Genomic DNA, 22613 nt, shown 5'->3' with positions numbered 1-22613 from the left:
CATTGTTTCCTGAGATAAGCCTTTGCAGTTTCCATTCTGTATCAACCATCTAAACCCGGCCGTAGGACTCCCTACTCGTCATTCAATGACTATTAGAGCACCAGCTGTCAAAGTTGATTTAGCATATCTTTTAATTATCTGGTAGCTTCAGTGTTGGGGGCGGGGTTATTTTCCTGAAATGTAACAGAAGATAGATACCTAAAATTCCATTTATGAAAAAAATTAGAGAAAGATAAGTTTGTATAATAAAAAGAAAAAAATTTCTTCTCATCTCAACATTCTAGCTTGCAGACTTACATTTCTTCATCCATCTCAGAGAATATTGAGACCTTAAATTCAGTTCTCCTCATGGCAAAGCATTGCTGGCAATATTCGGACTTGCCGTTGTATCCATAAAGTGGAGCTACACTTCCAAATGCATTTTTCTTCCCATCAATAGCCTTTTCAAGTATCTGTTATCTTTCAGCCCGCTATTCAAATGCCTCCATAAGTGAAAACATAAGAACCAAATAATAAAATGACATTACCAACCTAGGGAGGCTTACTTCCACTTCCTCTTCTTGCATCTCGGAGAACCATTTCAGGATTTGATGAGCAGTAATTCGCTTTTCCATTTCTTCTATGTTCACATCTTCTGCAGGAAGTACGACGATTAAACTAAACTCATCACCTTTATAAGGTAATTCCAAAACCTGGTAGTTCATGGAGGATTCAGAAAAATAACCTGGAACAGAGAAAGAAAATATTAAATAAATATCCTTGGCAATTCCCCAAATCATGCTTTGGAGGGTGATTTTTCATATTACCGTATTTTGTTCTCACAAGAGCCTTCATCATCGGGATTTTGACTGCTGCACCATCTTTCTTAGTAAAATTCATCAACTGTGTATTCTCTTTTGTGAATTTCTGCTTCCAATCGCCCTTGAAATAAACAGCATTCACCAGGATAAGCCGAGTCAGAGGACCAAAGTCTTCCCCTGAAAACATGTCTTTAATTTTCCCTGTGATGCCGGTGGAGAGGAAGCAGGAAGAGATATGCAATAGTGGTTCAGTGGGACAAAAATTTCTTTTGCAGATCAATTACAAACAGAGTACTTTATGGCAACTCTGAGAGTAAAGAGGAGCACTACTAAACATTTCACCTAGAAACAGGTACAAACAGATCTCACTAAGAAACAGGAGATACAAGACTGTCTGCGGCAAATCTGGACAGACCTACTAATGGACTCTCTTCAGCCAGATCATTTGTGTAAATTGTTTTTCAACCAGGAAGAACAAAAACTGAATATCTCTTCCTGCATCTTTACTGATGTTTTTCAAACTTTATTTCAAGTTTCTCCAGCAGGTCAATCAGAATTAATAAATTAATGGTACGCTCAAACCTTCTACTCCCATGGCTAATGCCACTGACCACTGGGCAAGGGACAAGAATGGAGTTGCTAGCACGATTTTCTTCTTCTAAACAACCAGACTGCTATTTCTATGTCCACTGGCTATTCCAGTTAAGAGATAAATCATGACTGAGTGCCATGAAGCTGTCTAGGGATGTTCATGATGTGTCCTGTTAACGATACTTTCCTGTGAACACTGCTCAAAACACCCATCTTATATTCTCAACTACACCTCCCTGTATGAGGCTTCCTAAAAAGAATATGATAGCCACTTATGCCATCATAATTTTTTATAGCAGAATGAATGAACAAAGAAACAAACTACTGTTAAACGAGGACCTGATATATGTTGGTTATTTCACCCACATTCCAATAATCCTGAAATGTTTTAATAGTATCCTCATTTTAGGTAGGGCATAGCTTAGAACTGGGTAGGACTTGAGTTCAGATCTGAATGACTTTAAGCTTGTGTTCTTTCTACTGTATCACTCCTTGGCCCCTGAGGAATTTTGGCTAGCTTGTATTGAAATTAAAGTTTAGATTATCATGCTTATGATGGGACTATCAACATTTCTTATTAAACATTAACCCATCCAACTAAGATGTGTTAATTATTTACAGTAATATGTGGGAAAGAAGGCACTTGAGGTTGACAGATTTAATTTTTACCTGGCCCAAGATATTGTTTCTGCTGCCATAGATTAAAAACCTATGCTTAAACAAAAATTATTATTAAAGGTTTTCCATTAAAAATTCTATGAATATGTGTCTCTCAAAAAATCTGTATGCTTTTCAAAGGAGCTTATGGTCTATCTCAGTTTTACAATTTAGTATTAATTTGAATAACACGGAAGCAAAATGGGAAATCCCTCTGAGCCATAATTTAGTAGGAAAATATCAACCATTCTTTAGGATATTAAAAACCGTGAATACAATGGCAAATAATGAGTTTATGAAAATGGGAAACTTTACCATCTGTTTTGCTTTCTACCCAGGTACTTATTGTCTCTGCAGAAGTCTTTGCATCCTGAAAATCCACCAGTTTTATGGCACTCTGAAAAAATTCCTTGTTGCTATGGAGATACTGTTCTTTCACAGTGAATCCTTCTTGAAGGTAGAGGGCATTGGCAAGATTAAATGTAAATTCTTGCTTTTTCTCTGAGATGGCAGAGAAAAATGACTTCAGCACAGAAAATTCTTCTCCTAAAAAATAATTATAATGTATACTGACATATTGAACAACATAAAAACAACAGCTTTCCAGCTTTCCTTCTAAGCGCTGATTCATATCACCATTTTTTGCACCCTTAGGTATAACTAACGGTCCTTTCTGAGTTAGTATAAATATTTTAAGCATTTATCTTCATAGAATATGCATTTTATAAAGAACTCAGTTCTTATATAGGAAGAAAGAATGTCCGTGTAAATTTGAAATTTGTCAAAAACAGGAATGTGCATTTAAACAGGCTGAAGGAAATTCCTTTTTTATAGTCAAATTTAGCCCATTCTTACTTGTTGGAAATTTATCTTTAGAACCTCATTGTGTGCATAACATGCGATATTTATGGACGGAGAATACTAATGAATACTGATGGAGGGATGACAGTGCTGAGCAATTCCTTTTCAATACTGCTTTTATTTCGGCTTAAGAATTGCTCTCTTGTGAGCGATGGCACCTGTCCAAGTTTTAAAATTTATGAGGTAACCCCTATAATCAGCTCTAGAGATGTGCAAGAATCAGAATTGCCTATTTTTTCAGGTTCATGAATGTATATACTTTGGCTGTCTACATCAACAATAAAGATCTTTAACCATTCCAACTATTGCACTAGCCAAATGAGGCCACCAGAGTCAGCTAAGAATCACTGTTGGCCTATTATTTATTGTCGGCTCATTCTGACCACACTGCTGTTGGGAAGCTATATGTGCCTAGGAGAGAATTCAGCTTTGATCCTTGTTCAGGGGCCTCCTACCCGTGACCAAAGGTATTGATGCTTTGCATTCCTTTCTGTCTTAATCCTGGGACTCAATCATTAAGTCTAGGAACTGTATTTCAAATCAAAGCTTCTTTCAGGGCCGTTGGTATATTTTGGGCTAAATACTAAAGATACCACTTTCATAACTTACAAGTTGAGTATATTCAATGAATCTCTATTGAAGAAAACATACATGGTTCGTCATTAGAAGATATCCACTGAATAAAGAGAGAAAACTTTTAGTGAGAACTGGCCTTGAGTTGTCCATTGGAAATAAGGCATCTGTGTGTGCGTGTGTGTAAATGCACACGTGCGTGTGTATGTGTGTGTGTACACTTTATCGGAGAGCTAGCAGCTATAGGCATCTTTGTGCAAATAAGAATAGGTTCCCTCACTGGTGGGGGAGGGGGAGGGCTACAGCCCCATGGCCTCATATCTGGTCCAGCTGAGTGGAGCCTATATTTCAGTCCCCACTTGTCTCCTTGTCCTCCCTGCTCTTGTGCAGGTACAACCCACATAACCATACCAGAGGCTCTGGCAAGTATGTTTCACTATATTTCAAACTCCATGATTCTCCATTCTTGGGGATATAGATATAGACATAAACAATCTTAGCCATAAGAACTTACTGCCCTATGGGTGGATTTGAAGAATTTCAGTAAGTCTTTACAATCTTAGAATTCTTACATAAGGAGGGGAAGAAGGTTAGTCTATATTACTTGTGTCTGTAATGATTTTAGAGGCAATCATTTGCTATTTGAAGCTGAGGGAAATATCTCAATAAATGGGAGGCTACGAGGAGACTTTCTGAGGGAAGGCATGTGAGTGTTTTCAAAAGAATTAAATAAGGTCAGAAACGAAGAGGCAGAATTTGAAACTAATCTTCAGAAATTTATAATTTATGAGCATCTTTAAAGGAATGGGGGAGAAAAAGGAAAGGGGGAGAAAAATAGTTCCAACTCATTCGTCAGAGCAAATAGATTTATGTCAAGTACTTAAGGTCTAAGACTGTGTGACAAACAGTCAGTTGCCCTTTGATAAATCACTGGACTCAGAAGTCAATGAAAAATGTCATCAAGTAGCACAAGTTTGGAGGAGAATATAAAGTTATCTGCCTTATAAATTTGATTTAATTTACAGATTAATAACCTCTTTTAGCACAGATCAAAAAGAGTATGTATACATGGCTCCTAATAAGCTATGAGAATAAATTTATTTCATTTCCTAAAACAGAGCCATAGAAAACCTGCAGGTCATGGGGTGAACATAACTTTTGGTTTGATTGTACTAGACCTCCAGAAAATGTTCCAAAATTCAGTACATGTTTACTTCTCCTGCAATTAAGGCCCAAAGGCCAATTGTATGTGAAATGTGAGAGATCCAAAGATGAAAACAAAGGCAGTCACAGGATTATAGATTATTTAAGCTGAAATATCCATATAAATCACTTATTCAAACTCCTCTTTTGATAGTGAGGAATCTAAAATCCAGACAGATACAATAACTTGAGAGGTGCCATATCGTAAGGTTATTTGGTTGCAGAGCTAGGATTGGAATTCATGGCTAGTTGTCTTTCCGCAACACTCTTGGAATAAGGAAGCATCTCCGTTAGTCTTTGATTAGTAAACAGCATATTAGAGCCAAAGCAAAAATGGAGCATTATCAGATGCTCAGTAGACTGGATAATATAAATTCTGAGCAGATGTTTTGACAGTGGGGGGAAGAAGTACTGAGGACACCGAGAGCCCTGTGGGGATAGGATCCCAGTTGCTGTATGCCCATCTGTGGAACAAGGCAGGTGTTCACATAAAACAACCTGATAGCAGGAAACGTAAAATACGGACTAATTGAACCGATAGCACCTTGGATAATCATTGGGAATGGAAAGCAGGGCCAGGACTAAGATGAGTCAATGAGACACTTACTTTGGGCATAAAATTTAAGGAGATGCCAACGAACTCCATAATCAAGATAATATTTTACTGTAATACATTTTTTTAAAAATCAATTTTAATGCAAAGAAATCTATGAGGAACAAAATAAAAATTGTTAAAGACAGACAGGATCATCTCTAGTGATTTTCCTTTTGTCTTGTGTTCCAATATGGCCCTACCAGGCACCACCTCCTGACGAGTCATACCGTTTATCCCCCTTAACACCATTTTGCTCTTCTTTCTCCAGACCCTCTGGGCCTTTTCTCCATTTCCTTGCCCTCTTCCACTCTGTTCCCTAACTTATCTCTGTCTCCCTGTTCTTTATTCCTTAATTCCCTCCTCTTTTTTATTTTCCAGAGTTTATTTTTCATATTTTCTCTCTCTTTGGCTTGTCTTCCTTTTCCTTTTGCAATGATCTTCCATCTGTGCCCTTCTCTCTCTCCCTTAACAAAGCATAATAGAAAGCTGCTTTGGTAGATTTTGTTACATGTGTTAACATACTAATGTTTAGTTGTCTATATATATATATTCTCCCGAGGAAAACATAATATATTGTCCTTATGATCTATAACTCTGACTGAACCATTTTTGAAATTCATTCTGGACAATTTGCTGAACCTTTCTTTGCCTCCATATCCTTATCTAAGCAGCAGGGTTATGTCTACCTCACAGAGTAACTGTGAAGATTAAGTGAGATAGTGGACACCAAGCACAGAAACAGGGACTGCTACGCCATATGTGTATGTGTGTGTGTGTGTGTGTGTGTGTATGATTGATAGTGTCATCCTCATTATTACTGTGATTAGCATTACATTCACAATCCAGAGTTGTTAAGATTTCTGTGTTTCTCTACAAGATATATCCATGTAGAGTAATTTAGATTTCGGAGGCTCTAATTTTGCTAATTTATCATAGAATCAATTTTACATATCTTTATAAATGCTCTATTACTTTTCAAAGCAGTATTGTGTGATTTAAATGTTTCTGGGACTGTGTAGTGGGATTTGCTGAAATTAATATAGACAGTCAAGACTAAATCTGGTACATAGTGGCTTCATTTTACATTATTCACAAAGGAAAATTCTTGCAATTAACTTCACCGTCACTAACTTGTTTTCTACATAAAATTGCCTTTATTTAAGACAAAGCAAATAAGACCTTCTGAAAAAGAAAAACAAATCCCTAAATATAATTACTCTGTTCTGAGGCAAACATACTGAAGTTAGTTATAGTGATTAAACTTCCACATCGAAAATCTGGAAATTTCTGCTGATGGTTAGGACATATTACCTGAGAGTGATGTAAAAGTTTAAAATTAAAATCATTATGGAAATTGAGAACATGGTTGAGCCAGAGAGATGGACAACTACCCTTTCTTTTTCTTTCTTTCCTTTTAAAGATTTTATTTATCTACTTGAGAGAGAGAGAGAGAGAGCACCAAGGAGGGGAGGGGCAGAGGGACAAGCAGACTCGCTGCTGAACACTGAGCCTGATGTGGGGGCCAACGCAGGGCCGATCCCAGGACCCCGAGATCATGACCTGAGCCGAAGGCAGGCGCTTAACTGAATGAGCCACCTAGGTGCCCCAAAAACTACCCTTTCAAACAGGATGCCAGCACTAAAGCTTCTACACAGTATCTCAGATAGGCCTTTGGGCAACTCCAAGACAACAACCCTTCATACACAAAAAGGCCTCAGATAGGTTATACAAGTGCTTTTTAAAAAAGATTTTCTTTAAAACCTATTAACCAAACAAGCTTTTAAAATGTATGTATACATTACCGCTTTTTCTTGGTCTCAATTAGTTGAAAAATTTAAATTTTAATTAGAAGGCTAATTTTAGAAAGCTAATAAAATAATGAGAGATGCACACAAAGACTTCTGGGTGAGGAGGCTCACGGCAGCATTTTTGTAAGAGAAATACTGGAAACAGCCTACTAAAGAGAGGTTAAGTATTTCCACAAGAGGCAATAAAATGCAACAAGGAAGAACTATATTCTGAAGCTGATATGAGAATATGATCACAACATAGTGAGAGTGGAAGAATAAACAAACTAACAAACAAACATACACACACTCATGCACACACAACGTAAAATCAATTAAAACTGGCTAAAACAGGCCAGGGGAAAACATACTGGCATACTCACAGTTTTATATCTGTACAAAAATATCTATATTAAAAATAATACATTCTTTTGTAACATTTTCATTAGAAAACAGTTAAAATGAATATTATTTAAAATTCTCCATTTTATTTTAAGTTTATGCTTTTGATAATATTTTCCATGTATTTAAATTCTGAGACACTGAGCTTCTCTCTAATTTGCAAAATAAATTTGGCCAGATCTTATCCAGCATAAACAAGCATATGTAAGAATCTCACCAGCTGAAGTTTCTTGAAGTTTTAACGTTTGTCTTATCTGCTGTTGCGCTTTTCCTTTTGCTCCCAGTTGCACCATCCCAAGACCCAACGTTGTTCCAAGGGGGGAAAATATAATGTTGTTCTTATGAGATAAACAAATAGCTTGATAAAGATCCACTGCAAATTCGATATTTCTCTGAGCCAATGGTCTTGAGGCTTGACTTCCAGAAAAAATCAATAGGAGACTCCACAACAAGATCTTATCCATTTTGACCTCTGCACATTAATTCAAAATTTGTTATTTTTCAAAATAATCAGAGTTTACCATAGTAAGTTCCAACAGAAAGATTTCTACCTATTAGAACAGACTATTGTAAGAAGATTCTCATGCCAGGTTTCAGACAAAGCAACATCTATTGGGAGAAATAAGCCCTTTGCTAATGGCATTTTTATATTCCTTCACGAACTGGTCCAAAATATAAAGCAGGCCTCTAAAATCAAAGGAGAAATTGTAATTCTGGAACACTATCAATAAACAATACTATCTCTAAGTAGCTGTATAATACTTTTTCCTATTTTTCCCATGATTTTAAATGGGTCACCTCTAACTCTTAATCAAGGGAATGCTCTGTCCACTCTAATCTAAAATGGTTAGTAGATCAAAAGAGAAATGGAATAGAAAAGGAAGACACTCTAGTGTGGTTTTGAACCTACAATTAGAAAGTTAATGTATTCTAAATCAGTTTGAGTAATCTGGCAAAGTCTTTGCAGTAGGAATTTTCACACTTTACAAAATCTCACTTCTGGAGGGCGAAATACCCCCAAATCCACCTCGTACTTTTTTTCAAAGTGAGGAGAAACAAACTCAGAAAAATTGTAAAGAAACACAATTACAATCAAGTATAATTGGTACAACAATAACAAAAGAAGAAAGCAACTTTTTAAAAAATCAAAGAATAATTTGACAAATTAACACATATAAGAGAGCAATTTAATTGAACACTTTGGACAATTCACAACACTAATGACATCCTATTAAAATGCTTGCCACTAAAAGCGCAGGAAATTCAGCCATCTCACTACATCTGGAGAATGAGTTTTGCAATATTACCACAGACTTCATGAAATATTGACTCTGAAATCCTTACAAATTTTAGTAACACTAATTTTACCTTACAAAAAATACATTTTAGTAACCCTTAATAACTCCTAGTTTAATAGGTTACTAGGAAATAACTTCATTTGGGGTAGAGATGAAAGCCTCCAGAACAATGTATTGTTAGCCTTAAAAAATGAAGAACTCTATTTCTAAAGTGTTTTACAGACTATTAGGAGGGTCATCATGACCCATAAATGGATTAAGAGTGACTATAACATATAAAGGTTACTAACAGTGAAATAGTCTCTAAAACTAAGACATGGAGTCATTAGCCAGCTACTTCAAATTGCTTTCTAATGTTTGTAGTTAAATCCTGTTTGTTTAGATATACCATTTGCAAAGGAAAAAGACCTCAAAATGCAATAAAAAATTGTTTAAAAAAACACAATTGTTTTGGTAAACTGCAAATATAAATGTATACTATCAAACAAATGTTTTATTGAGGATTAAATTAGTACATAAAGTTGTGAGTGGCTATGAAACAATAGGAGAAGCCAGTGCATAAAAGAAGTTTTATATGTAAAATAAATTTCCGTGTATCAATTTCTAATATATTCAATATCTCAGAAGATGTCTGATTAGAAATATCAGTTTGTAGACATATAAGTAGTCAAAATGTTATTAGTACTTTTAAGTCATCAAGTGGCAATTCATTAGGCACATCTTTATGTATTTGGTTTGTATCAGAATAATAATAAATAATATTATGAAGGATATAATTTTCCCTCATAGTGGAATCTGAGGGGTATCCTCTCATTATTATTAATAATCTTAATAGCTAAAATTTACATTATTTGAGCATCCAATTCTCCCAAAAAATTTCTAGGCACTTAATAAATTATACGTTCACAACAAAAAAAAGGTCTTAAAAATTCACTTACCTCATTGGGTTTTGGATCCTATTTCATTAGAAAGCATGAAGTACTGGTGAACTAAACATGATGAGTAGTCCTATAAGAATTTGACCATCAAATTTATAATGACATCATTTAAGGAGAATAAAAGTAATGTGTTAATTTGATAAATTAAAATAATATCTGTATCAAAGTGAATTGAAATGCCATTCCCCCACTCTATTAAACACTCATAATCAATATTACTGAATATGTACTTCATTCAAAAGCTATTTAATTTTAAGGTACTTACCCCAAATTCACTTCTAATTATTCACTGTAATAACTGAAATGTGCCTGCTGGGAAACCTTAGTACATAAAATACCGATCGGTCAAGGCCAGCTTTATTTATCTTGAGCATTGTATGATTAATTCCTCTAAACACAAAGCAGGTGTTCACTACATTTGTATAAAAGGACTAACATGATCAGGTTAATGATCAATGATGCAACTGGCAAGAATTGAGAGAGCAAATCATAATCGTTTTTTAAAAAAATCATTAAGCTTATACTATTTCGTCCATTACTCCACTTCTTTTATGGTAAGTAGAAACAGAATTTGGAAGAATGTACCAGGGCTTGTAAATTTGCTAATAATTAGTTCTTTTTATTTCTCATAGGACTCGCACTTCAGATTACCAGAGTATGCCATCATAACTATTTCAGAATGCCTATGAGGAAAAGGATAAAGCTAAATCAAGCCCAGAATGCAGAGACAAATTGCTGCTGCATTTACAGAGTTCTCAACAATTCATCAAATTACACAATTGTCACAGGAGTTTCCTGTGGTTACATTTTAATCCTTGGGAAAGAGAGTGGATATTGAGAAATACACTCTCTATGTTGAACACAAAGACGAGATTACGATTATTGATTTTCTAAATTATATGAAGACAATACTATTAAACAGGTAATTTGATAATAAACATCGGTGTTACTTATATATGCTTTTAAACTTTTACGTGGTTTTCTCTACCAACAGTTCATTATTAAAAAATGGGTGCATAATTGAATGGATTTTGATCTCATTCTAGTTCCAATCAATCACCTCGATGGCAATCAGATATTAAATAGATTGTATTATTCATCAGCCACGTCTGAGCAGAAAAATGGAAAATCTGTTCCAGTTACTTTAAACAAATATTCCCTATTGATAGCTAAATGTAGTTATTTCTGATAAATTTACGAAAAAGAAATAAAATGAATGTAGATACCTTTCAAAGGAATTCATTAGAAAAACTTTTTCAAGAACGCTGTTAACCTCTTTCAATGTCCTAGACATAGTTAGAGCTCACTGACAGCCCCGATGGTCGCTATGGGCCGTAATCTCCTAATTCACTAAAATTCTTAATTGCCCATCTACGCATCTCTAAATGTTTTCTAAATCTTGGGTTATAATACTATTACTGGCTCTAACATATGCAAACTCATTTCCAGCTTTAACTTAACACTATTAGAGATCATTTTCCAAGGAGAGTTATGCAGCTCAAGAGCACAATCTTTCTTCTTATTCTACTGTGCAATTCATAAATAATAAGTCTGAATGTCCAGGACTGTCATTCAATCAATGCTTTTCTACCCCTGTAGTGACACCAGGAAACATCCATCACAAGTACCCTTGGCTACCAAATTATTATTTCTCCATATTACTCAGATCATAATGTGATTTACCCACGAACAGGCCATTACTTTACCTTCCAGTGACGAGACAGACACTCTGTCTTAGTAAGATCATTTAATGAAGTTGTTCTGTAAGGACCTTATGTTAGAGCAGTTCAAGCGGAATGTACATTTTCCTGTCTCTTGGGGAGTAAAAAAGAATGGCTATGAATTTCTCCTCCCTGGTTTAAGCTCTTTTAATAGACAATAAGGATACCACAATTGTCCATAAAATATTACCGCAGACTTTTTAAATACTTTCACAAATCTGTTCCTCCTACAACTCTATTTTATCCCTAAAGCATTAGGGATATATTTTCATATATATACATATATATTCATTAGTGAGAGCCAAAGTGTCTTGGTATAAATTTGAGCACCATCACTTTCCCACTGTAAAAAACAAATCTGGGAATATGTATAAAAATAATAGCAAGAGGTTACGGGTTCAATATCATCATCTTTCTTAGCATTTTGTAGGTTTTTTTTTAAGTAAAAATGTATATAATTCCAAACTTTAAAAGCATACAAGTAAACATTCTCATTAACAAAGGACTTAAAAGCTAATTCCTCTGTTTGAGCATGGATTAATTTCAGCATTTTTTCCCTGTCAGTTTGCTCCATATATTTTTGTGATAAGAGGAAAATGTTCTGAAAAGATAACAGGTTAAATTTATATTCAGTGTAAATCTACACACTACAAACAAAGTAGTCTAGTGAAAATTCTGGCACATTTTATTTTAATGTGGCAAGTCCTTCTCACTGTAGAAAAATGGATCTTAAATAATTGAACCTAAGTGTTAATTTAAGAAATAGCTTATGAAGTTCTATTAACATTTGATAGGCAAGACCCTGCTACCTGCCTAGCACAATTAGAAGCTAGAAGCTAGAAGAGTAAGACATAATAGCTAAATGTCCTTTTATTTTTTCCTTTTGTGTGCATTTTTGTTCCAAACTATTAGAAACAGTAACATTAAAAGAGACTTTCATACCTTTAAAAGTCCTATTCTCATTAAATTTACTTGTGAGACAGCTCCTCTTAATTCCTTTCCCGGAAGAGGCCCTGACGTTAATTAAAGATGGGATTAGGGTTACACACAGCACAGGGCCTTGCACGCGTGGTAGGCTACAAAGAGAAGCCTATTATATGAACGAGACAATTTCAGACTGATCATTTCAAACGAAGTCATTTCTAAGGATAAAAAAAGTAAAATATATCTAGTAAAAGAATTTCCAATTCATACCAGAAAAACTAGTGAGTTCATTCAACTTTGCTTACTAAACCACTGCATTTTATGTGCCTTCACTCCAGAAAGCTGATGGCAGGAGAAGTGTATTCAATTGATATGTGTATACCTGGTGTCTATAACAGTCCCTTACACATGTCTTAAATAGTTGGCTGGGCAGATGGATGGATGAATGGATGAATGAACAGATGGATGGGTGGTTATATGGATGGGGGGTAGACCCTATGCAAAGTATTTGGTACCCATATTACATCTCTTTAACATTTTAATATTCCTTTAAATTTCTGAAACTGTGGCTCAAATTTCACTCCACTGTACTGTCATCCATCTATGATTCATAAATCATATGCTCTAAGTTCGAAATGATGGATTATCTAATCAAACCTCCCAACCAGTGCAAGAATTTTCTGCAATACCCCTGTGAGAGTTACTCAGCTTCTGCTAGAGCGTCTCAAGAAATCCTTTGTCCCAAGGCAACCTTTTTCATTTTTAAAAAATAATTTACTTTGAAATACTTTCAAATTTACAGAAAAATTGCTGGTATAATATAAAGAACTACCGTCTCCCTCTCTTCTTCTGTGTTTCCCCAATTGTTAACATTCCACCACATATATGTGCTCAATCCAATATCTAATCTTTCTCTCCCTCTTCCTCTCATACAGATAGAAAAAATATAAAATCTCATATACATTATATACATGTATTAGATATATATATGTGGTATATGTGTGTGCATACACACATACATTATAATTAGTATTTTCTGAATCATTTGAGAGCAAGCTGCAAAAATAATTTTTTAATCACTCTTAACCATTCCTTCCTTCCTCCCTCCCTCCTTTTTCTTATTTTTTTTCCTTTTTCTTCCTTCCTCCCTCCCTCCCTCCCTTTCTCTGTCTCTGTCTGTGTCTCTCTCTCTGTCTCTCTATTCACAACTACGAATTCACATTGGTATCTCTAAACCCAATCTAAGATCTCCGGGTTCTTTCTAGTTTTCCTCCTTTGAAATTTTATAAATACCTTCTATAAAAGTGAGATACTTGCCTCTCATCCTCAATATATTCACTGATTTATTCATTTACTTACTCAATATTGATTTGCTCAATGTAACCAACCTCCCTACTATGCTGGCCATCTCTTCCACTTACCTTGTCTGCCTTTCTACCACCTAAATTCCCCTCCCACCTCCCAGTCCCAGTCTCTTGGATCCAGTGAGCATATCTCTGCTGGATCTTTCAGTTCCTCCTCCTTCTTTTCATAGACATGCAGCAGGCCTACCACCAATTCCTCTGCACCAAGATGGGAAGGAGAGGGAAGATAAGACATCTCTTTCTGTTTTAGTAGGTATTAGGAAGAAATTCTAGAATCTGTCTCCTTAAAATTGTGTCCGTTGGTTCAACTTCTACTCTTTTTCTTCATGCCAGCTTTGAAATATTTGAGAATAGGTTGTATCTCCCATGAACTCTCTTTCTTATGCCAGACTTCCCCGTTTCTTTACCTGTTCCTCTGCAACATGGTTTCCAGAGCCTTTATCAGGCTGATAACATTCTCCAACATTTGTTGATTGATGCGTGCAAATACATATTTCTTTTGTATCTTTCCCATATGTGATTGCCATTCAAAGGGAGAGAAAAGCAGTATACGTAGAAGTCATGATGACTGACCAGGAGGCACCTAAATGTAGCTGGAATAGGCAGTGTCTTCTGAAAGCCTTTCCTCTTTCATCCTCTCCACCAACTAAAACATTTGCTTCACTGATGCTAGAAATTCTATTGCTGGAGTTCATTCCATTGACTTTATACTAATAAAAAGAAGTTAAGAGAAAGTTGAAGTGCAGAACCATGGTCTTTGGAGTAAAACAGACCCAGGCTCCAATCTCAACTCTGCCATAGACACTTGGGCATTCTTCTAATGGATCCAAATCTCAGGTTTTAACCCTATAATAGATATATGATTCTTGGGAGGCTTAAACACAATGAAGTTTCGCAGTTACTGAACAGAGAAGGATCCTATATATTGTTATTTCATTTACTTGTGTGTGTTATTGCAAAATTCTTCTTAAAATACCAATATTTTTGCAAGAACTCTTTAAAATGCAAATGTGTAGTAAATAATTAAAGTTATATGAATGAATTTATTAATTACTCCTACAGAACACAATAGATAAATCAGCATAAGAATATTGGTTACCTGGTAGATGATGATATTTATGAAGAAAAATGGGTCAAAAAAGTGAGGCATTGTGTTTCAGAACCAAACATTTCCTACCTGAGCTTCTACATAGAGTCTATATATAGCCCCAGGCTCTTTGATTTTTTAATTTCCAAGGCCAATAACTCTTTTGTTGTGCTATGCCACTTGAGAAAATGGTAAAACAAAATATAGGAGTAGAATATATGCAGTAATTTCTCAGTAAGTACATGGAAGAATGGACGTAAGACTGTGAGAATGAAGAGGAACGGCTGTAACTGACAAGGTCTAACTGCATTATCAGAATCATGTAAAAGAAACTAGCAGGGTGTCTGGGTGGCTCCGTTGGTTGAGCATCTGCCTTGGGCTCAGGTCATGATCTCAGCGTCATGGGATCGAGCCCCGCCCTGGGCTTCCTGCTCAGGGAGGAACCTGCTTCTCCCTCTCCCTCCGCCTCTCCGCCATCACCCTCATGCTCTAAGGAAATAAATTAAATCTTTTTTAAAAATTAAATAAAAGAAACTAGAAAGTGTGTAAATACATGGAAATGGCTTTCTCAGTTAGTTTGTAGATAGTCACTGTTAGTGTTTTTCATATTTAACTTCAAGGTAGCTTTTACAATAAAAATTAACCAAAAATATTTGTCTATCAAAGCAACCAGAAGTGCACTGGTTAGAATACATTGTTCTGAAAATGTACATTTTTACATAAAACCACTTGGGAATAAACGATGCCAGTTGTTATTGCCCCCTCTTTAGTCCAATCTATCTTTTATTAAGAATACACAGAAAGTGAAAGGTGATGGATAAAGACAGCACTAAGACATTGTCTGAAAACAAAACTTCCTGAATTTTAAATATAAAGTAAAAGAAAGACACAGAATTCTTGATTCCTTATCTGCATTCTGTACTCATGCCTCATGTGACAATGAAATATTTATTTCTCTTTCAATCATAATTGCTTCTTATTTCTTTTTATCTTCACTTCACTACTTGTTTCTTGACATAATTGCTTGGCTCTTCGTTCCCGATCCAGAATTTCTTTGGGGAACAGGTTTTTCTCATCAAACACAGCTTTCAAAGCTACAAAATGATGAAGAAAATGACATGGAAATTATACTTGGTAAGAGACCCAATTAAATGAAATAGTGGGGAGAAAATTCTCGTTTCAATTCATCCAAAAATTTGTGTTTCTAAAACCAAGAGCGTATGTGGGGGAATTTTCTCTGATGCTCCTGCTATTTCTTTTTCTTCAATTTAAAATAAAAAGTTAAATTTTAACAGAGTTTGTTCTATCAATGTGTTTATACCATGATAGAGATCCACCATTTCACAGTAGAAGACTAAAGAAGCTTGTGTTTTCCATTTTTGCTTTTTTAATCTACTTAACAGCTATCAAAGACTCATAAAAAGCCAAGAACAAATTATTCTGTATTGAAATAAGACAATTAAAATAATCAAAACACAGTTTGACTGTCTGCATGACTAAACAAGTGCATCTGCAATCACGTCCTTGTAAGATACTTTGATCTGCAGGGATCTGTGGCTTCAGAAAAAAAAGAGCCCAATTATCCCCATGAGTGGCTATATTATGCATCAGTGAGAAGTAGGAGGAAATTGTGCCATGCATTCAAGAAAATAATTTTGGCCTTTTGCTTAATTTTATCATTTCAACAAATGTTTACTGAATGTATATTATGCACAATGTTCTATGCTCAGGCATAAATAGGGCACAAATATGACTAAGTCGCAGGCTTTCTTCCAACTGGTAGGAAGTAGGAATAATGCCCAAATAACCAAAATATCAAGTACAATAAGGTACTGTTCTAAGAAAATATGAGCAACAGAAATTGTGGTGAAACATATCGAGATTCTAAGAATATGCAGAGATCAGAGGAAAAGCTTTAAGAATCAGACAGTATTTGAGGTAGATATTTAAGTCCAGGTAGGATTTTAATTGATAATAAGGACCACGGATGTGAGGACGAGTTGGCAAGGGGGAAAGGAAATGTCAACTAGAGGGAACAAGTAAATAAAAGTGTGGAGAAACAAGAGCTACTATTTGGATAATTCTGAATAATTCAGTACTAATATGACCAAAGTTTAAATATAGAGAGAATGAATTGGAGCAAGACAAAGGAACACTTTAAATGCCAAGACCAAGGAATATGACATACACTACATAAACGTTGAACAACTTCACAGTATCATGCCATCTTTATATATTTGGACTGAAAAACAAAAACAAAAAAAAACAAACCCTCTCCGTTTCCCATACAAACATGATTGTATAAGTCAGTATCTTTCCCCTTTTTCTCTCAGGTATTATACAAGAACAACCAGGAAAATGAGAGAAATATAATTTGGCAAACAGACCCCGTGTGAGTAAAGCCCAAAGATATAGGTCACCTGCGGCCTGCAAAACATGAAGAAGGGCAGTGCAAGAGCTGACACTGGGCAGAAGGTACGCAAGATAAAGTGATGAGTATGGAAAGTGTAAGAAGGCCAGCAGCAACAGCGTCTCAGAAAGTTCTAGCAAAAAGACACTCACTAAAGGTGAGGGGCTCTCAGTACAAATGCTTTATCTCTCATTCATATGTATGGATGTAAGCAGAGGTGAACCAGGCTGGAAGCAGAAGCCCTCCACAACACCTCGCTGTGTTCAGAGGAACAGATGAAGCAGGGCTACACACAGAATCGTGCATATGAGCCATTTTTTTGCTAAAAACAGTCTGCCCCTGTAGTTGTAAAAACTGAAGGCCATTCTGATCCCACAGAACAAGCTCTCACCTAGGGACCTACTACAAATTTCAAGTCTAAAAAACCCAACACATTACGACTAAATAAGAGAAGAAATAAAAATTTAAAAACTGGCATAGCAGGGGCACAGAGGACTATAAAAATTAGAAACAAACAAAACAAATTTTAAAAAGAGCAGAATTAATCAATACACAGACAACCACCAGAAAAACGTTGCCATTGGCCAGATATATATTGGTACTGAGCACTTTGTCACGAATTAAATTTTAAAACTTGAAAGAGCACTTACCTCTGTAAAGAAAGCTCACAGAGCAGAAGTGAAAGGAGTCAGGAAATGGCGTAACAGGAAGTGAGGAAAGCGAGCTGGCAGAACTCAGGAAAAATCTCTCAAGTGAGACTAGGCTATGGGGTAACATAATGGGGAGCAGAGTTCACAGATGAGAGAATCAAATATAACAAGATGAAAAGTAAGAGAAGACATGAGAGAGGAAAGTGATACTAAGAAAGAAATAGATCCAACAAACACAGCAATCAGAGGAGTCCTTAGGAAAGAACACCAGAGCGGAACAAATGTTTGAAGGCATCATATACGGTTTTCCTCACATTAGAGACATTCTGACACAAACAGAAAGGACATACCGTGGCATCAGTAGGAACAGAATCAGCATAGTCAAACAAAGCTTATCTTAGGTAAATTATTGGACTTCAAAGAGAATCATTTGACAGCCAGACAAAATGATCAAGTCGCTCAAAAGGAGAGAAATGGATATCTTATATTAGCTATCTTCATGGTAACGATCGATACCAGAAGACTGTGGAGCAACAAGGAGATCAAGGGAAGAACGTGTGAGGTGTGGATATGATACACGCCCAAGCTGTGCCGCAAAACTAAAAGTTACAAATAGTTTCAACATGGGGGGAATTTAGGGACTATTGTTTCTAAGAGAACTTTTTGAGAAAATTACGACAAAATAAACTGATAAATGACTGACAAAAATTTAGAAAAAGATTTAGTGGTGAGCCCTGAATATTTTTAAATGTAGAAGTGAGATTAAAATAATACAAAGTTTAGGATAAGAAAACAGAAGGTAGAAGCCACATGCCTGTTAATGTAGAAATGATACAATTAACAAAAACTGGAGGGGTAAGGGAGAAGAAGCTTCATTGATGATAAATCAGTGACAACTAAGAGGCAAAAGACTTAAACCAACAAGTCAAGTAATAGCCGTAGAAGTAAATTTAACAAAATAAAATAAGCTCAAAGATTGAAAAAATAAGGTAGTAGAAGAGGAGGAGAGGAATGAAGAAACATGCTCACTTTATCATCAGTCAGCATGAATATAATAGTTACTGTCTAGAAAACTGAAGGCCTAGAAGAATTATATAAACTTATGAGTATAAAGGTACCATTAGAACAATATATAACACCCTCCTGAAATAGAAACAACAAAAAAATTATAGATCCAGTGAAAATTTTAAAAAAATATATAAACAATACATGGCATAAAAGAGTATAAGAAATACAAAACCAAAATATCTAATATATTGATAAATTTAAATGTGCCCAATTTCATGATTAAAAAAAAAGATTTTTTTTAGTTGGATCAAAAGCAAAACCCAACACACATCTAAAATGAAGCGATTCCAAAAATTTGAAAGAGAAGGATTGCAAAAGCATATCAGGCAAATCCAAACCCAAAGAAAGCAGAGGTCAACATCTAAAATCATCAATGCATACAGAAACCCTCAGAGGATACACAGGAACTCGGGGAAGGGGGTGCCAGAAATAGATGATACTGAGAACTGGACAAGCCCATATCGTGGAAGGGAGGGAGACTTCTCACTGGATAATTTCTTATAAGTTCTAATATTTAATTAGTATGTATTTTGTTTTCCAGCAATAGGACAAAAATGAATAAACCTGGAACTAACTCTTAAGTAAAGCTACAAATGAAAATACTTTGCATTTGCCTAATACCAGCAGTACAAGGTCTATGGATTTCTGTACATTAGCAGTTGATTCTGTCCCGTATGATCGCAGATGAGCATTTGAGAATCACCAGGCATTCTGAATGCCTTACGGCTCTCCTGAGATCCACTGTGAAAGCGAGCATGTTCCTTTTGAAATAAACCCCGTCTGTTTTACTGAGATAGGTCTCAGCTAGATGAGGCATTTTCATCATAAGTGACTGTGTTTCAGGACAGTGAAACCAATAACTAATGGATAGGCCATTGTAGATCTAAAGAGAGGCAGTCTTACCTGAATAATTTTTTTGAGTTAAAAAAAAGATAATAAAAATTCATATACAGGGGTAGATCCCTGTTTCCTGGGCCCAAAGCTTACAATGTGGGGAGCTCTCAAAAAAAAAAAAAAAAATATATATATATATATATGTTACAAATATATAATTATTTATAAAGTAGCTATTTATTCAGGGTGAGAAAATCAATCTCGGCAAACTATCGGGGTTTTGTAGTGTTGCATCCTTTTCTTCTGAGGTCTCGTTTAGGAACAGCACCTGAAATGTGTACCCAGAAATACTTCCTACTTGCAGTCTGGCTTCTACTTTTCCCCTGGAACACTAAAACTCCCAGCAGCTACTAATACTCACAAGAGATGAGGCCCATTAAGCAACCTTCTTGGCTTCATCGGCAAACTCTTTTATGCCACAAAAATGATGTCATTAACCTAACACCTTCTAAACGGATAATGGTAATCAATTCATCTTACTATTCAGAATAACAGCATCTGCTAGGTTAATGGCATAATGTTGTCACACGATAATGTGAGTGAGTCTGCAATGATTGTGTGATACATCTAAGAGACCATTAACCGTTTATTGAGCTAGTTTAAGATTATAAAGGGATGTCTTTAAACTTGCTGTGATAACTTGCTTTCTTGAAGTATTAACTGGTAAGGCTACAGTTCCCAGTTGTTCAATCAAACATTAATCTAGGTGTTTCTCTGAAGGGATTTTTGCAGATGTAATTAAAGTCCCTAATCAATGGACTTTAAGTAAAAGAGATTATTCTGGATAATCTGGGTGAGCCAGACTTAATCAGTTGGAAGGCCTTAAAAGCAGGACTAAGGCTTCCAGAAGAGAGGGAGAAAATTCCACCACTGGATGATAGTTTTTGCCTGTATCCATGGAATTTCATCCTGTCCTTTCCTGACTGCCTGTGGACCACAGCTTTAGCCTGTGCCCAGTCTGCCCATGATTTTCCCTTCCTGACTCGGCTCTACTCATTTTGGACTTGCTTAGCCAGCCCCCACAATCCTATAAGCAAATTCCTTGTCATAAATTTCAGTATATGGTCCTGCTGACTCTGCTTCCCTGAACCCTGACTGATACACTTGCCATAAAGTACATCGTTTATCTCAAGACAATCGTGGAGGGCAAAGTGTTCTCATTGAGACAAACTGGTGCGTCAAGGTTCTGGCAGTTTGTGACTAGAGTCTGTTGGATATTCCTTGTAAAGAAAATTTCTTTTTATTCAAGTATACAGTTTATCTTAAAGCCCTCTCAATTCCCACATAGGTGGGAAAAAGTCTCAAACTTTTTGCTTTCTGGACCAACAACTTATAATCTTGGATAGTAGTTCACTTAGAAGGGCTAGTAACAGCTAATGTATATGGCCTCTAAAGTCTTCCCTTCACTTAAACCCAAATTCTTTGTCCAGGCTACACCACCCCATATGATCTAATCCCTATCCCCCTTCCAACCTCATCTTGTACCAGTCTCCATCTCTCTCACACTACCCCAGCAACAATAACTATTTCTGGCCCCAGAACATGTCAACCCTATTCCCAACTCAGTAGCTTTACACTTCTGGACACTCTCCTTGGAATATTCTGCCCCTAATACTTCATGAGACTGCTTTCTTATCTTTCAGGATTCAAATAAAAAATCAGAGGGACCTTCACTGATGCTCCCCTAGTCATGCTTATTACATTATTGTGCTTTAGTTTCTTCACACCTTTTATTAATATCACCATCCAAAATTATCTTTTCATACTTATTTATTATCTGTCTCTTCCCTGGGTGACAAATTCAATAAAAGGAAAGACTTCATCTGTCATTATACCTCATATACCCATAGCACCCAGAACTGCATATGGTACATGGGAGGTGTTCAAAAAATATATTTGTTGAATAAATGAACAAATGAATGAAGATACCTCCAGGAAGACGAAGGGGGAGGCTCAGTTCTCAAACTTTGGAATTCTTGCATTCCAGAGACCTGAGGGCTCTGTAATGGTGAAAGAAAGGTGGTTCTCCATGTCATATATGCATATATCCACCCACTTATCACAGCCCTTAAAAATCAACATTTAGTGTTATTGATAACCATTTACACATACTATTTCCTACCTGGGAAAATACATTTATGCATTCATTACTTGGTTCTATAGCTGGCTGCCCAACAAGGTTTGTTATAATGATATCTAAAAGGTGTTTTAAAAGTAATAAAAATGAAAGACATGGTGGTCATGAAGCTATTAAAACATTTTCACAGAAATAAAATGATTCAGTGAACTTAATAAAGCAAAGTTAATCTTTTGTCATCTGATGCTTCCCTTGTCCCCTGATTAGCAACCAACTGTAACAAACAATAGAGGCAAAAACCTCACAAAGGCGCCCTAGCAAGAAAGGACTTGATGGCCATCTAAATATAGCACTGCAATGACCAGCTGTTGTTCGTCAATGAATATACAGTATTCTGAAAACTTTCTAATTCACATCCTCTATCCTATTCTAAGTCCTCTAGATAAGTGGTTCTCAAAATTTGATGTGCATAAGAATCACCCAGAAATCTTGTTAAAATGCAGATTCTGATTCAAAAGATCTGAGTTGGGGGCTGTGATGCTACTTTTCTGACATGATCCCAGGTGGTACCCATGCTATTATCCACTGCCCATATCGTGGCACCAAGTTTCTAATTCCTGAATCTAGACTCTAGAGCAGTATTACCAAGCTGTCATTCACTTTCAGCCATCACTGAGTAACAATCAGGTAGCAAAGCAACAAGTTGTTGGCAA

The 22613-nt window shown here is 35.9% G+C and overlaps 2 protein-coding genes across 3 annotated transcripts in view; both read right to left on the bottom strand.

Annotated features, from left to right (window-relative positions):
* Positions 1-22613, bottom strand: part of SERPINI2 (serpin family I member 2) — a 52568-nt gene that overhangs the window by 22308 nt on the left and 7647 nt on the right. Inside the window, exons 2-6 of the mRNA XM_008710322.2 lie at positions 9706-9775; positions 7687-7941; positions 2364-2594; positions 807-1001; positions 532-724 (exon numbers count right to left, since the gene is read on the bottom strand). Of these exons, the coding sequence (XP_008708544.1) occupies positions 532-724; positions 807-1001; positions 2364-2594; positions 7687-7933 (866 nt within the window). The 5' untranslated portion in view covers positions 7934-7941; positions 9706-9775. The remainder of the gene's footprint in view (positions 1-531; positions 725-806; positions 1002-2363; positions 2595-7686; positions 7942-9705; positions 9776-22613) is intronic.
* Positions 15703-22613, bottom strand: part of WDR49 (WD repeat domain 49) — a 125091-nt gene continuing 118180 nt past the window's right edge. For both annotated transcript variants that reach the window (XM_040621645.1, XM_040621644.1), the window contains one exon: positions 15703-15895. In XM_040621645.1, the coding sequence (XP_040477579.1) occupies positions 15765-15895 (131 nt within the window). In that variant the 3' untranslated portion in view covers positions 15703-15764. The remainder of the gene's footprint in view (positions 15896-22613) is intronic.

Source organism: Ursus maritimus, unplaced genomic scaffold (genome assembly GCF_017311325.1).
Source record: "Ursus maritimus isolate PB19 unplaced genomic scaffold, ASM1731132v1 scaffold_4, whole genome shotgun sequence".
NCBI lineage: Eukaryota > Metazoa > Chordata > Mammalia > Carnivora > Ursidae > Ursus > Ursus maritimus.
This window is presented reverse-complemented; position numbering and strand designations above follow the sequence as displayed.